Raw genomic sequence first — 15,158 nt, 5'->3', positions numbered from 1 at the left:
AAATGTAAGTCGAGGAATCAATCAAAACTGGATGACAACACTGAATTGTTGTATCATCAACAACTATCCAGTACCTACAAAAAAACTTTGCATTACACCAAATAAATATTATTAACAACAAAAAATTCAATAAGTATACCTATGCATTTATTCAAACAAAAAATATTTTTTTCAAAATTTCTAGTACCTACGTAGGTAGATAACGCAGCGCTCAAAATGGAAAAATTTACGAACCGGAGCGCTTGACAGTTTTCTGAAGATTTTTACATAGTAAAGTTATCAAAGTTTATGTGTTTTTTTCATAAAAATAAGTGTGCTAGATTTTCTATTATATGGCCTAGCTCAGATGGTCAAATTATTTATTCCAAGAGACGGAGCGATAATTTTGACAATTTCACAAACAGGAACGGCGCTCCAGTGCATTCCGGTCCATTCCGAGCCCTGAGATAACGCGCATGTCCCCTGAAAGAAACCCTGATTTTATGATTCTTATTGTATTTCTTATAAGCTAAGCATTGCCCCACATCCTGAAGCGGACCCCCAGGCCAGCGTCTCCCCCCCCCCCCCCCCCCCCACCTATGGCAGATTTGAATGTAGTGTGATGCTCTTCAGAAGCGTTTTCCAAATGGTGTTCCAGGTAAAGTTCAGGTTATTCAGTATATTTTTATCGATTTTTTTGTATTCTTGAATACACCCATTTAAATTGAAAGGGTACATGTTCAAACACGCGCGTTAACATCATTTTACTACCTACTTCAATCATAGTTTGTCAATTTATGACTACGGCCGTATGTTGTAGCTTAACCACTGGGGAATGCCAAAAGAAATGGCGTATATCAAAAAAATACTACCTTATTCTTAGGTCAATAATTATTATAAAGCAATCATTATTCGTAGAATGTTTATCACACTTGAATGGTCAAAGACATAGCTTATAATGAGTATCTTTAGAATTATCTTCAAATGTGTTAATCTTGCCCAGTATTTGAATAATAAAATGCCTAATTCTTGTCAAATTTGGGATCACAGAGATTATCAATATATTTTTTTATCGTAAATATTTCACTATAATAATGTCGATATAAATTATACTGATGGTTTTATAAATGCGTTTAAAAATTAATAAATGTAAAAAATCTTAACACCACTGCACATGTATGTACTGAAATATGACTATATTCTAAAACATTAGAGCGAGAGGTTTAAAAGAATACTATTTTATGTAATAAAAATACTTTATGCAGTCATCAAATGTTTAAAATAAATATAACGGATAACAAGGCTTCAAAATTATATAAATAAATTATCTACAACGTTTAAGGTATGTCCAGGATCATGCTTTGAAAATAGAAAAAAGCTCCATTTTGACACAAGCTGAGCACGTCCGCCCTTAAAGGAAATAGCGCTGCATGCGACTTTTTTAACATTAGAGCAAATTTGTGATGTGTGTTTATCTCAATTAATTATAAAGTAGACGCGCCACGCAGGGCCCCCAGGCTAGAGCCCGGTAAGTCTCCTTGTGGGGACCATGAAGCTAGGTACCAGTCTTTTACGAAGTCTCCGATTAAATACAATTCAAAAATGTAATTATTGACAATAACTATCTTGTAGAAAATACAGCAATGCAATCTTTTCACTATTGTAATGCGTAAAATAGATTTAGTTACCAAAATGCAAAATTATCAGTGCTTTTATCTCTTTGATTACTTTATAATATAACAAGTATACAGTATATATATATATTTTTTAAATAAAACACACATTTTAATATTTTAAACCACTTTTTATTTCAATACGTATGCCATTTTTATCCTCAACAAATTATCATTTTACACATAGTTCAAAATATTGTTGAATGTAGGACAGTATTGAGGAAAAACACAGATAAGAAAAATTATACATAAGTACATAGTATAAATAGGTAGATAAATTTATTTTTATATTTTAAAAGGTAAATATCACATCCTAAAACAATATAATTACACCTCATTATTAATAACAATAAAAAGCTTGTATCTTCTGGATAGTAATAATAAAGTACCTGCTTATGTACATATTTTTCGTCTTGTATAGTTGATTAGTTTTCTGATTTTTTTTTGAATATTTTCTTTCAGACACCTACCAAAACCAAATATTGTAGAACTGTAACTTCAATAAAACGTCTTTAAAAAAGCACCATCGAATTTTAAGAGGACACTTAAGATTTGCCAATTAGGTATGACAATATAACGTGAAAAGTAACGTTATGATTTGTCTTGTTGAATAAATAAAACCGTAAAAATAAGTATTTATTGTCTGGATAATAACCTGCCTACTATAAGGTTATGTTTTGTTTTTCTTTGATTTAAGTTGCTACTTAATTATTGTAAAATGCTAGTCCATAGGTACGGTACAATGGCCATAATATAATATTATGATATTGAAACAACATGAAAAGTAGGATTTTAAATACTTTTAATAAACGCCTCACCTGTGTTTTTCCTTTAAAAATCTAACGTACAATATTATTATCTAAGTATTTTATACCTTATTATTTAATAATCTACCTAAAAATCGGTATGAATAATTAAGGTAAAATTTTCTGGTACTATTCTTTATACAATAGTTTATTTACACTAAATTTCCCTAATATATACACAAGGTATTTATTAATATATTGTCTTTTTTACATAATTACTATCACGGGTATCAATTTTCTAATGAAATTAGTACATCGAAGTGTCACACTGGAACAATTTAAAGTCTTATGAAAATTCACAGCAAAAGTGTTTTTATTCGTTTTCTTTTTGTGTTTATTGCACGCAGTTCTTTCCGCCATCTTGGTGTTTGTCGTCATGGAAACTCTGGGTATTGACCCAATAAAAACTTTTTGAATGGAGATCGCAATCACAATATAACCAAATATTATATTTGAAATATATTACTTATATAACTTACACTTGTCGTATTGTCACTGTATTCGTTTGCATTTATATTTTTATTTAAATTGTTTTTTTTTATCTGGAAGGACTCACTATTCACTCATTTAAAAGCTTAAATTTTGAATTATCTAACATAAAGCAAACTCAGCTAGGCTCAGAACCAGTAGAGATCTTTTGAAGTTTCTTGTACTTGGGCTTCCAATCCTGAAACAAAAAGAAAGTAAAAATTAGAATATTGCAGGGTTGATATTTTTTATTTTCACCGAACTTTCTCTTATAGTAAGAGCTAAAACATACGATACTAGGTATATTTATAGAGCTAATATTATTTCAATATGCATTCAATCCTTGTTAGGATTGTTGTATTGTACGAATATTAAATTATTTCTTGAGCTATGGTGCATTTCCACCGGCCGAGCGGAAAGGGCCAAACCGGAAATAATAGTATTTCCACTAGTGCACTAGCCATAATAGATCCACTTTTTCAAACACTCTTTATTTTTATATAACTACTTGCACTTCTTAGCAAAATGTATCAATCTTGACTATTTCAAAAACTGGTGAATATAACTTACAGACCCGTTTCTATAATAAAACAATTGTGAATAAAATATTTACATTTTGCATAATCAGTGTTTATTATGATTATTAAGTAATACATAATATTATATGGGGTAGGGATTGCAATCCCGGGACCCCGAACTATTTTCAAAACCTATGAATCCCGGGATTGGTAAACATAATCCCGAATATTTCGGGATTGATTTTTTTATCAATTTGTATGAAAAATAAAATAAAAACGAAAATATAACAGAAAAAATACTTTTAATAACATATACCTAACTACATTACAAATAATCTGAGTTTGAATGTAGTTTGGTTTACCCATGTGTTGCCAATTCATTTTATTTTTTATCAAAAATTAATAAAAATGAGAATAATTAGAAAAAACAATGCTTCGCACTTTTAACAAAGTGATTCCACCATGATCTCATACGTTTTACGACAGTTTCATATTTGGCCGACTAATTAGATTTATGAAGCGGAAAGGTCATAAACCATGATTTACTTGTTTTAAATCTTGCTAACCCATTCATTACGTCTTTACTATCAGAAATAACAATCTCATATTTTAATATAATATGTAAACACTAAACACAATATTGATTCTACGAAATTTTACAAATGAAAATCGTTTAGACTTGAAAATAGTTTAACATGAATTAAAAATTCCACATAATATGTACGTTGCAGGTAACATCTGTGAAGTGAATTTGAGAAATAGAATAAATAAATCAAGAAATATTTAGTTAGACGTTTCACCCATTTACACCTAAACTGTCTTCTTTTTATAGAAAGTAAACCATTGCGCACAACCAAAAAATGCTACTTTGGAGACCCACTTGTCACAAGGGGAATCACCGGATAATAAATAACCATTGCTGCATTGCGCAATCGTAACAATATCAAAAAAATAATAAATCAGTTTATTTAAATGAATTTAGAGGACAAAACATATTAAAAAGAAAAAGTAGAGCTCGTTTAAGGTGATTTAATGGATTTAAGGGATTGGATTCCCTAGTGGGGGAAAGTATTTACCAACGTTAATGATAAACGTACATTACGCATCCTGGTCTTTTCTTAAGACAAAATCTCACGACGTGTGTACTTATATTTTCCCGCTGATTATCGGTAAATGGTCAAAGGACAGCGAATGATTAACGGTTTGAGCATGCATATTTTTTAAATACACCAGTCGTGAAAACACTTAATAATTATTCGCTTGGTCATTTGTAGAACTAGGTCTACGAGTGCACAAGTATTATTGGTATATTATTTGAAGTACACCAGTCGTAGTATTTATTAGTCTTTATAAAATATAAGGCAATAAAATATTATAATGTGTTTGATAAATGATATAGAAATAAATTAACATTGTAGCTTTGAAATAGTAGGAACTATAATATTACTCATAGTCACAGACTTTTAATACCAACATCGTAGGCGGGGATCGTGATATATGCTTGAAGCAGACAAGGGAAGATTAGAATATATGTCACCCCTCTGAACAGAATTCCACAGAACGTTCCAGAACTATCAATAAAATTATTATTTTCTTGTAAATATGCCAAACTGTTGACAATTATTTTTCATTCGTTTTTAGAAAATAAATAACTTAGATTTTTTAATTAATTAAGCTTTAGTCACCATTTTTCGCAGGTGTTTTAAAAATTAATTGGAAATGAATTACTATACATACGTAGTTCAGTTAGTAAGTATAGTTATACAACATACAAAATAGTGTATCTCCATCATAATAAAACAAATAAGTATAACGCTTATACCTATATGTAACTTAAGCAGAGCTACATGCTGTAAAATAATAATTCCATGTTCCCTGATAATTTTAATTGCAGTATTAATTTCTTAGTTGTAGTAGCGAGTAAGCAATAATATTAAATATTTATATTAAAAAATATTGAACTGAACTCATTATAATTTTATCAATCACTCAAATAATTACTACCTCAATTGATCAGTTTAATACAATATATGATAAATGTATAAATTATTTTGAGTAGTAATGTATTTCCCTATTATTCCATTCAATGAGATACAATAATTAATATCAACAATGATATATTATCATCAAACAGATACCTCGTAAAATCTATACTTAGATATTTATGGGTTTTGTTACCCTCGTATTTTTTTGTAGTATTAATTTCATATAATATATGTATAAATTATATTTATTTTATGGATATATTATAGTAAAGAATTTTTCAAGTATTTATCTGGACAAAAAATATTTACATCGACCAAAATAACTTCTCATTGCTAACATAATATAAGAAAATATACCTTGTGTACAATATGTTATGATATATAGATATGGTCACATATTTAACCTAAAAGGCTCTAGAATAATATTAAGAGAAAAATAGCTCGGTATGTCCAAAATAAAGCATAACGAAAATTCATATGTAAACCTCTTACCAACAAATAAAACGAAAGATGTAAAAAGCCTTCAATAATATTATAATCGATATACTTATTTACCATAATAGTAGACGTATTGGTCAAATATTAAATAATTTATTGTCATTTTAACAACTTAAAATGCAGCATGCTGCGATAGTTGAGTTTTGTGTCATTAAATAATAAACATTATAACGTTTCATGTTTCTATTGTAAAACAAACATAAAACATATTCTCATGATAAAAATATCACAATAAATAAAGGTTTAACATTATATTTCGTCTAGTATTTTCTTTGTGCTGAGCACACTCACTGGGGGACGTTGTCGTTTAATATTTTAATATGTTCTATATGACAAAAGACACAGGTTATTGAAATATTATTGCATCCCTGCGGCATTATGCCCTCTCGGTCCGAGGCCGGAGGGTTGTGGACAGGTTATTTATGGCGGAGGGGTGACCACCATCCCGTTATTAATTTAAGAGCGGCGACTCTCCACTCCAGGGTTACCTGAGGGTCCGAGAAAAAGTCGCTAGCAAACATTTCGACTTCATAGAATGTTAAACCTGCTTTAATCTAAAAGTACCTACAAAATCTATAGTTAACTTTTCTTGGTCATAATATAGTATATTACCAATTAGCAATGGAAGTGGAGAACCAGGGAACACATAAATAATTGAAAGTGCGTTTGGTACTGATTGTGGTAGTAACATGGTTTAATTCTGGAGTGTAGAAAAAATTGAGATAATATTGGATTATGTTCAATTGTTACATGTGTTTGTTAGTTAAGCGAAACGCGCATTCAATATTGGTAATATTTGAGGACGTTGTATTTTTTGGGTGTTATTTCTTAACCGCCATTAAGCCATAAACAAAATTCTTGGTCTATGGTGACTGCCATTGTATTTCAATCATATTAATATATTTTATAGAAAAAAAACTTCTCAAGACAATCGATGATCTGATAGTCTTACTAGATTTTGCATAATAAATACATCGAGGAGATACCTACTTCAACTTAATATCATATAACAACCCATTAAAAAAATATAATGTAAAATATGTATGTTGGGAAATTGAACAGACCAATTAAAGTGGAAAACCAAAAGACAGATATTTTTTCTGTAATTCTAACAATTAAAACATGAAACAGACTAATAATAGTACGTAAACCTTACCTGTCTATATGTATAAGTACCTATATGATATAGGTATGGTTTCTTTATTTTACATATTATCGTTTTATTCATCTGATTTCCCTAAGAAAACTACTGAATGTTCAACATAATAAGCTTGACTAATATATAAATATAAATGTCTAGAAAGTTCACCGTTCTCGCTATGGTTATACCTATAAATAATAATTTTGAAAAACTCATCACAAGAGGATACATCGAGGGGATGATGAAAAAGGATGTCGCTTATGGTCCGTCTGAATGATGCAGGGAACGCTAGAGAGATATAATTAGAATATTCAAAAGGACTTACGATCTTCAACAGAACATAAAAACTAATAGATAATAATATTATAAAAAGACTAGCTGCAGCAAAACGGTATTAATATGATATATACATACAGCGTTAATTGTCAATATCCTATTGATCGAAAAGTTAAAATTCCTAACTACCGATTGTATTTTTATTAGATATTTACATGTATGCACACACATACCTTCCAGCATGTTAGGTATTCAGCTAATTTTTAATGGCATGGTGTATGTCAAAAAAAAACCTTTTTGTATTAAGTAAATTATAATAAATCGCACCGGGGTCGACTAGTAACAGAACGTTCACGTTTTCTGAAGCTATCAGTGTCGTCAGGAAAATTCACATAGGTACCTATTGGTGTTTCAATGTGTGTTTGGTTTCAAAAATTTTACGTAAAATCTTATACATTTTTTTAATCGAATTTCCTCAAAAAAATGCTCCTAAACTAGATAGTACTTATATTATTTGCTGTGGTAACATCATAGAGCAGATATGTTTATCTGTCTGACAAGATGATTGATATCAAATGTAAATGTCGCAACAAGTAAAAACGTATATACATTGAAAACGGCTGATAATATTAGGTAATTATTAATTTGATAATAAGTGATCTAAATTTTAATCTCGAATTTGTTGCCTAGTCTTCCACATGTATAGGTATAACTATTTAATATCATGGTTCCAAATTATGATTTCAATAATGTCTCGTAAAAAGGATGGCGGCCATTGTGATGACAATGAATTAGATTTAATATTAATTGAATGTTATATAAGTATATTATTGCAATGATTATCCGACGACGAAATGTTCATACAATTATTTGGGAGGGCCGAGAGGAGAGTGCCTTTGTGAAACTCATCATAGAGGTAACGCAGAGGAATGTTCATGAATGATGAGTGCGTTCGGTCTGAGTTTTAATTAAAGTCCGGCTTACGATTATGTTATTTTCTAAAATTAAAACGTGTTTTGCAAATTAAGTTTTCCGTGGGCATCAGTAGATATTTAATATGTAACCTACCCTGGGTAGTCTGACTAAACAATAGGTGTGTTTAGACATTATCAAAATAACAAAATACCCCCCCCCCCCCAATCATACTTTTATAATTTACAATTAATTGATTATAATTGCCTCGATTTTTTAAATTATGCGACATTCAAGAAAGATGGATAGATTTAGATTATTAGATTTGAATTATATGTAAATAAGAACTTGTACGCAGATAATTCCTACTTTCGCTTATTTCATATACCTATTTGATCAAACGTTACGTGATCTTATTGCAGTAATTATCACGTATTTCTTACATAACTAATTAATCATTAAAATCTTGGTATAGAAACAAGAAATTACATACATGATAATCAGTTTCTAATGACAAACTTGTTTAATAAAGATTTTCATTCATAATATCTTTTACGTTGATTTTTGTATACATACAAATCGTAGTGGCAATTTTTCAGCAAGCGGATAAAGTTGTTCCTTTGTCAAAATATACCAAAATTTGGGTATCAAACATTTTTATACATCCTGGCAACATAACTTGGTAATGATATATTTTAACACTCAATGGTCGTTTATCGCACTGATAACATTTTTCAAGGGAGACTCTCTCTAAGACTGCCATTTTTTTACATTACATCACCATGTAGGTACTTACGATCCTACAAAGTGGGCTTCCACAGAGAAGAAGAGGTTGTATTTTTGATAGATGACAGATTTTGTTTACTCAGATTTCACATATTGAAAAAGAAATATATGAATTTTCCAGAACCGGAATTCCAACCCGGGATACATGCATAATATTACAAGCCAACTCGTTACCATTCGGCCATCGAAAGCGTTATGTAAGATTTAGTATTCTAATAGTATATTCTAAACCTCTTAATAGATTATGATTTGTTTTACACAATGTATTGACTTTTTCTCAGGGATGCCACCTGGTAGATTCGTAATTAGCGCAAAAAAAAAAACTAAGCCAGAATCAGTCATGTCCTTCCCACTTCTGGGGATTAGACTAAATGTATCTAAGCACTAAGGTTACATAATCGTGATTACGAAATAAGTTTGTACATAACTAGGTAGGTACGTGTTTGAAATAGTTTCTGACTGATTTTGATATTCATGCAAAATAAATTAAAACAATCAAATTTTAGTAAAACAAATGCACAATAAAATTAACCTTGTAAATTTTAAAAATTTCAATTGAAATTTACAAGGTTAGTTTTATTTTGATTGATCTACGTTAAAACGTACGTAGTTGCTTCTTGTATGGATTGTTTGAATATTTGATTTCTAGGCACATGGCGATATTTAGCAAAGACAATAAGTCATCACCGAGTTTTAAAATACAATAATATAGTCGTTTTGTACGACAAGACACAATGGTTAAGATTCCTCTGACAGATCTACTACAAGATGGAAGGATTACTGGATCTCAACTAATCTGAATTAAAAAGACCTAACGGAAAATAATATGAAGACATAATCGTGCAAGGATTTTTTACACGTTTAAATTACAAATTGTAAAACTGTTGAAGGTTTTTGAACTTTTCGATTAGTTGAAAGCTTCCCGCGCTTCAAGAAAAACCTCTACTGGCTAACACATAAGTGTAGGTAGATATAATCTGAAGTTCAGATTATTTAGACCCCTGTTAAAATAAACTTTTGAAAGGGTGAACCGTTTCACCGGATAATATAAGTATTATTTCGTGGAAATTTTCTACCATAACGCACTCAAAACTTCCTTGAGATCTAAATTTACTGATATTCAAAAACAAACTTTCCCGACGAAGGAAGCACTTCCGGGTGCGTTCACTTTGATGGGGCACGGGCGTGGTCGTGGGGCAGGGGGGGTTGGGGTGCAAAAAGTGTAGGCTATATAATATCAGGGACTGGAGGGACGATTTACTGGGCGGAATGTCAAATAGGCGGCCGAGAGGAAACATTATACAAGAGGGGTGAGATCTACGGACGCACAATTTTAGTTGTTTGGAACTGGAAGGACGGCCATTGTTTTGAATAGAACAAAGAAATATTACAATACACATAGATGAACATACATATAAATCACTAGTGGATTTAAAAATTGGTCAAGTAGGTGTCTATTCGTTTTGAAAAAGTAATTCGCAAAAAAAAAACATAGCAAAGTACATTATGTAAGTATAAGTACATAAATATCTATGTAATTTTAAATTATTAATTGGTGAAGTAAACAATTCAATGATGGCCAATCTTTTTGGCGCATAATCTATAATCACCTAAATTTGAATAACAATGTACCGCAGGTGAAATTAAAAAAAATGTGAGAAAATATATGACAGAAATTTTTTTCTTCATTTTCTTCAAGGCATAATGGCTACAAAATACCGGCAAATTAACGGCTGTAAATCACGGACCTTCAGTATTTTTCTTTAAGGGGGGACATGCTCGTCGAAGGTCAAAATTGAGTTTTTATTGTATTTTCAAACCATGATCCTGGACACTCCTTAAACGTTGTAGATAATCTATTTATATAATTTTGAAGCCTTATTATCCTTTATAGTTATTGTTAACATTTGATGACTGCATAAAGTATTTTTGTTACATAAAATAGTATTCTTTTAAACCTCTCGCTCTAATGTTTTAGAATATAGTCATATTTCGGTACATAACTGTGCAGTGGTGTTAAGATTTTTTACATTTATTAATTTTTAAACGCATTTATAAAACCATTAGCATAATTTATTGCGAGATAATTTTTGTAAAATATTCACGATAAAAAATTATATTGATAATCTCTGTGATCCCAAATTTGACAAGAATTAGGCATTTTATTATTCAAAAAATCGGCAAGATTAACACATTTGAAGATGATTTTAAAGATATTTATTATAAGCTATGTCCTTGACCATTCAAGTGTGATAAACATCTTATGAATAATGATTGCTTTATAATAATTATTGACCTAAGAATAAGGTAGTGTTTTTTTGAAATACGCCATTTCTTTTGTCATTCCCCAGTGGTTAAGCTACAACATACGGCCGTAGCCATAAATTGACAAACTATAATTGAAGTAGGGAGTAAAATGATATTGACGCGCGTGTTTGAACATGTACCTAACCGAATTTTTTTTTATTTTTTTTTAAACGGTACATGTTCAAACACGCGCGTCAATATCATTTTACTCCCTACTTCAATTATAGTTTGTCAATTTATGGCTACGGCCGTATGTTGTAGCTTAACTACTGGGGAATGACAACAGAAATAGCGTATTTCAAAAAAACACTACCTTATTCTTAGGTCAATAATTATTATAAAGCAATCATTATTCATAAGATGTTTATCACACTTGAATGGTCAAGGACATAGCTTATAATAAATACCTTTAGAATCATCTTCAAATGTGTTAATCTTGCCGATTTTTTGAATAATAAAATGCCTAATTCTTGTCAAATTTGGGATCACAGAGATTATCAATATAATTTTTTATCGTGAATATTTTACAAAAATTATCTCGTAATAAATTATGCTAATGGTTTTATAAATGCGTTTAAAAATTAATAAATGTAAAAAATCTTAACACCACTGCACAGTTATGTACCGAAATATGACTATATTCTAAAACATTAGAGCGAGAGGTTTAAAAGAATACTATTTTATGTAACAAAAATACTTTATGCAGTCATCAAATGTTAACAATAACTATAAAGGATAATAAGGCTTCAAAATTATATAAATAGATTATCTACAACGTTTAAGGAATGTCCAGGATCATGGTTTGAAAATACAATAAAAACTCAATTTTGACCTTCGACGAGCATGTCCCCCCTTAAGAAACTGAGAAACTAAGAACTATTTAGTATCATTATATCACGCCGTCTTCCTTCTTTACAAGATTCAACTCCTACTTAAATTATAAATAATTTAAGGGAATCGTTTTGTAAATTCTCATTTCAAAATATTGACAAAATCTTTGTACTGTATGATTACAATACCGTAGTCCGATTGGATTTAAGTAAAACGAGTTTTAGGTTACTATACAATACCTACACTAAACTTTTTCATTTCACACCTTTTAAACTACGTGTGTCACTGTACTCCGGCTCAATGAAATTTCCTTCAAAATTAATTATTTGTGTACAAATTAATGATAGTATCCAGAAACATATTTTTTATATATTTTATTTTTGTGGGCCGTCAGCGTGACCTCTAAGGAGAAGCTTTAACACATTCACCCTAATGGTAAATTCAGTCTTCAATATAATAATTTAAGACCATATTGAGCATAAATACTAATAACTTTTTAGTGGGTATGTAGGTATGTAAATTTATTAAATCGATGTAGTAAACTGTTCCACGATGGCTGCGCTGCTTAAACGTCGGCCTATAGCGTCGTGTATCACAATTCGTTCGAATTGTTCGAATCCTGGGTCTGGCAAGTATAGGTAAATCGTTTTACAGTGGCACCATGGGTATGGCAAATGCGGCTTGCAGTTGTAGTGGTATTGTTTGTTAGCATTGAAACAGGCATTGTCGCAAGCAATTCAATACACGCGCGAATCGCCTATGGTGCTACTGTAGAATTATTTACATATACACATATTGTTTTTCAATTTATGTATGAAGCAGAATATGGACCTAATAGGTTGAGCAAGTGGCCGACATCCATTTCTCGTAAAAACAAAATCTGTTAATACAAACCTCCACTTTGTGGAGGCCCATGATCTTATTAGGATCGGACATGGTGGAATAATAAATATAATAAGAGTATCTAGACTGTTCAAGAAGGTTGTCATTGACTCTTGAATTCGTTATAATCAAAATAAAAAGTAGGTATGTAGTAACTAGTGATTAATAGCACCGACCTCTACTTTTCTGCCATTCATAATAATACAACTCTATTAATTTAGTTGGAATCTCGATCCTTATCTACAATTTCGGCAATCTACAGAGATAAACAATTGAAACTGTCCGAACGATATCATCTCATGTCGGAAATTAGGCAAAAGCGAATCGATCAAGCGGTTACAATGGGGCCCGTGGCGGTATGGATTGTCACGGAAGAGTTTCGCAAGTGGCGGCAAACGGATCGGCCTATTGATAAAACCATTTACTGTTTTATCAAGAGCTCGCTACTCGGGAAGGTGGATAGAGTGACGGGCAAGGGTTGCTATATTATTGCATACAGCCTGGTTTCGTGGGGGAACGAAATGAAAATCGACCTATGGTAGCGGAGATAGCTCGATACGTGAGCTGTCGATCATCAGCGATGTAGAAAATTAACATAGAATCATATTACATTTTCCAGGAGGGTTTAATACACAGTTCATATAATAATGAAAAATATCAAGGTACATAATAAACACATAGTCATATATATATTTAAGTTATCTCTTACAAAATCGAATGAACTATTGATTATATGCAATTGTAATGGCGTTACGTTAGAACCGAAATATACCCATCCTATTGAATGAAAATGATTTTTCAAATTTGTTACATATTTTGATTATGACTCTTGAAGGGAACTGAAAATTTACCAGTTTTTCACAATATGTATCTACCTACATACGTATGTATGGCAGTGGTTTATATTTTTTATAATATCGTATTAAAATTACATAGATGTATACCCAATCATTTTATAAAGTACCTACCTATATATATATATATATTTAAACTATGGAAATAACAGCACAAAACTCAAAGAGAACAGTGAGCTGAAGAAATATGATATTTTTATAGCGCTTGCCCAAAGTGATGTTAAGCTTTAGCGTACAATTTTGGGTGTGTATATGATAACTTAATTAATATACTCAAATAAGTATGTAGGTAGATTTATGTTAATGATTTTTTTTAAAACAATTTAAATAATAATTAGGTATTATGAATTTTATTTTCATAATAATAGATTCACATTCGTGTGTATAACATTAGTGTTGAACTCACATACTTAACTACCTAGTTACTTAAATAAAACAATACGTGAACCTAGGTACTTTTTAAAATGGCTTTGAATAACCTCATAAAAGTTGAGGTTTTGTTTTAATTTATTTTGAATTTCAAAGAGTAGGTAGGTATTTCAATTGCCTCGAGAATATTTTTTATAGGCTAAGTACATTCATACATAAAAAACACAATCGAAACAATATATTATTTTCACATTGATTAGTTGTTAAGATAAGAAAATTCTCTTTTAATACTTTAATATAATTCTGAAAATTTATGCGCGCCTTAATCATTGTTTATATAACTTCTACTATATGCAGCTAATTTAGTTGATGTTAATAAAGTTTTTCATACCTATATGGTTTAGTATATCATGAAATCAACCTACCGGAGTGTGAAAATAAGTATTTAGATTGTATCAAACACATTTCAGCCTTCCAAAAATCATAAAAAATAATTAACGCCTAACAATAAAACGAACGCCACAATGAATTTATAAGAGTAACACTAAATCAAATGAATTATCATAAACAATAGAGTAGAGGTTTGCTTTTGTTCGTCTATTTTGTAGGCAATTTATATTCAGGTTGTTTTAATGTATATTCCCATACCTGCAGTAGGTAAGTAGCTACCTAGTTATTTTCAGAATTTTAATGGAGAGTTACTACATACCTACTTTATATTTTAATACATATTGCCAGTTACGTACTGACGTAGGTAGGTATAAAAATCTACCATATAAAAGGCACCATTGCAGTGCGTAAACCTACACATAATAATATTATATAAGAAAATATACCTATTAGGAATTTTTTTAATTATGCATTTATTGCTAT

General features: G+C 30.4%; 1 protein-coding gene across 7 annotated transcripts in view; it reads right to left on the bottom strand.

Annotated features, from left to right (window-relative positions):
- Window positions 1–1,766: 1,766 nt before the first annotated feature.
- vg (transcription factor vestigial) overlaps window positions 1,767–15,158 on the bottom strand; it is a 114,226-nt gene continuing 100,834 nt past the window's right edge. For 3 of the 7 annotated variants that reach the window (XM_085952007.1, XM_085952009.1, XM_085952011.1), the window contains exon 8: window positions 2,798–3,125. In XM_085952007.1, the coding sequence (XP_085808133.1) occupies window positions 3,076–3,125 (50 nt within the window). In that variant the 3' untranslated portion in view covers window positions 2,798–3,075. Of the gene's footprint in view, window positions 3,126–15,158 lie in introns of all 7 variants that reach the window. The other 4 variants (XM_085952008.1, XM_085952005.1, XM_085952006.1 and 1 more) reach the window with 3 other exon arrangements.

Source organism: Rhyacophila brunnea, unplaced genomic scaffold (genome assembly GCF_057557595.1).
Source record: "Rhyacophila brunnea isolate RB1 unplaced genomic scaffold, BYU_Rbru_1.0 scaffold_3, whole genome shotgun sequence".
Taxonomy (NCBI): Eukaryota; Metazoa; Arthropoda; class Insecta; order Trichoptera; family Rhyacophilidae; genus Rhyacophila; species Rhyacophila brunnea.
Note: the sequence above shows the minus strand (reverse complement) of the source record. Positions and strands in the feature narration are given on the sequence as shown.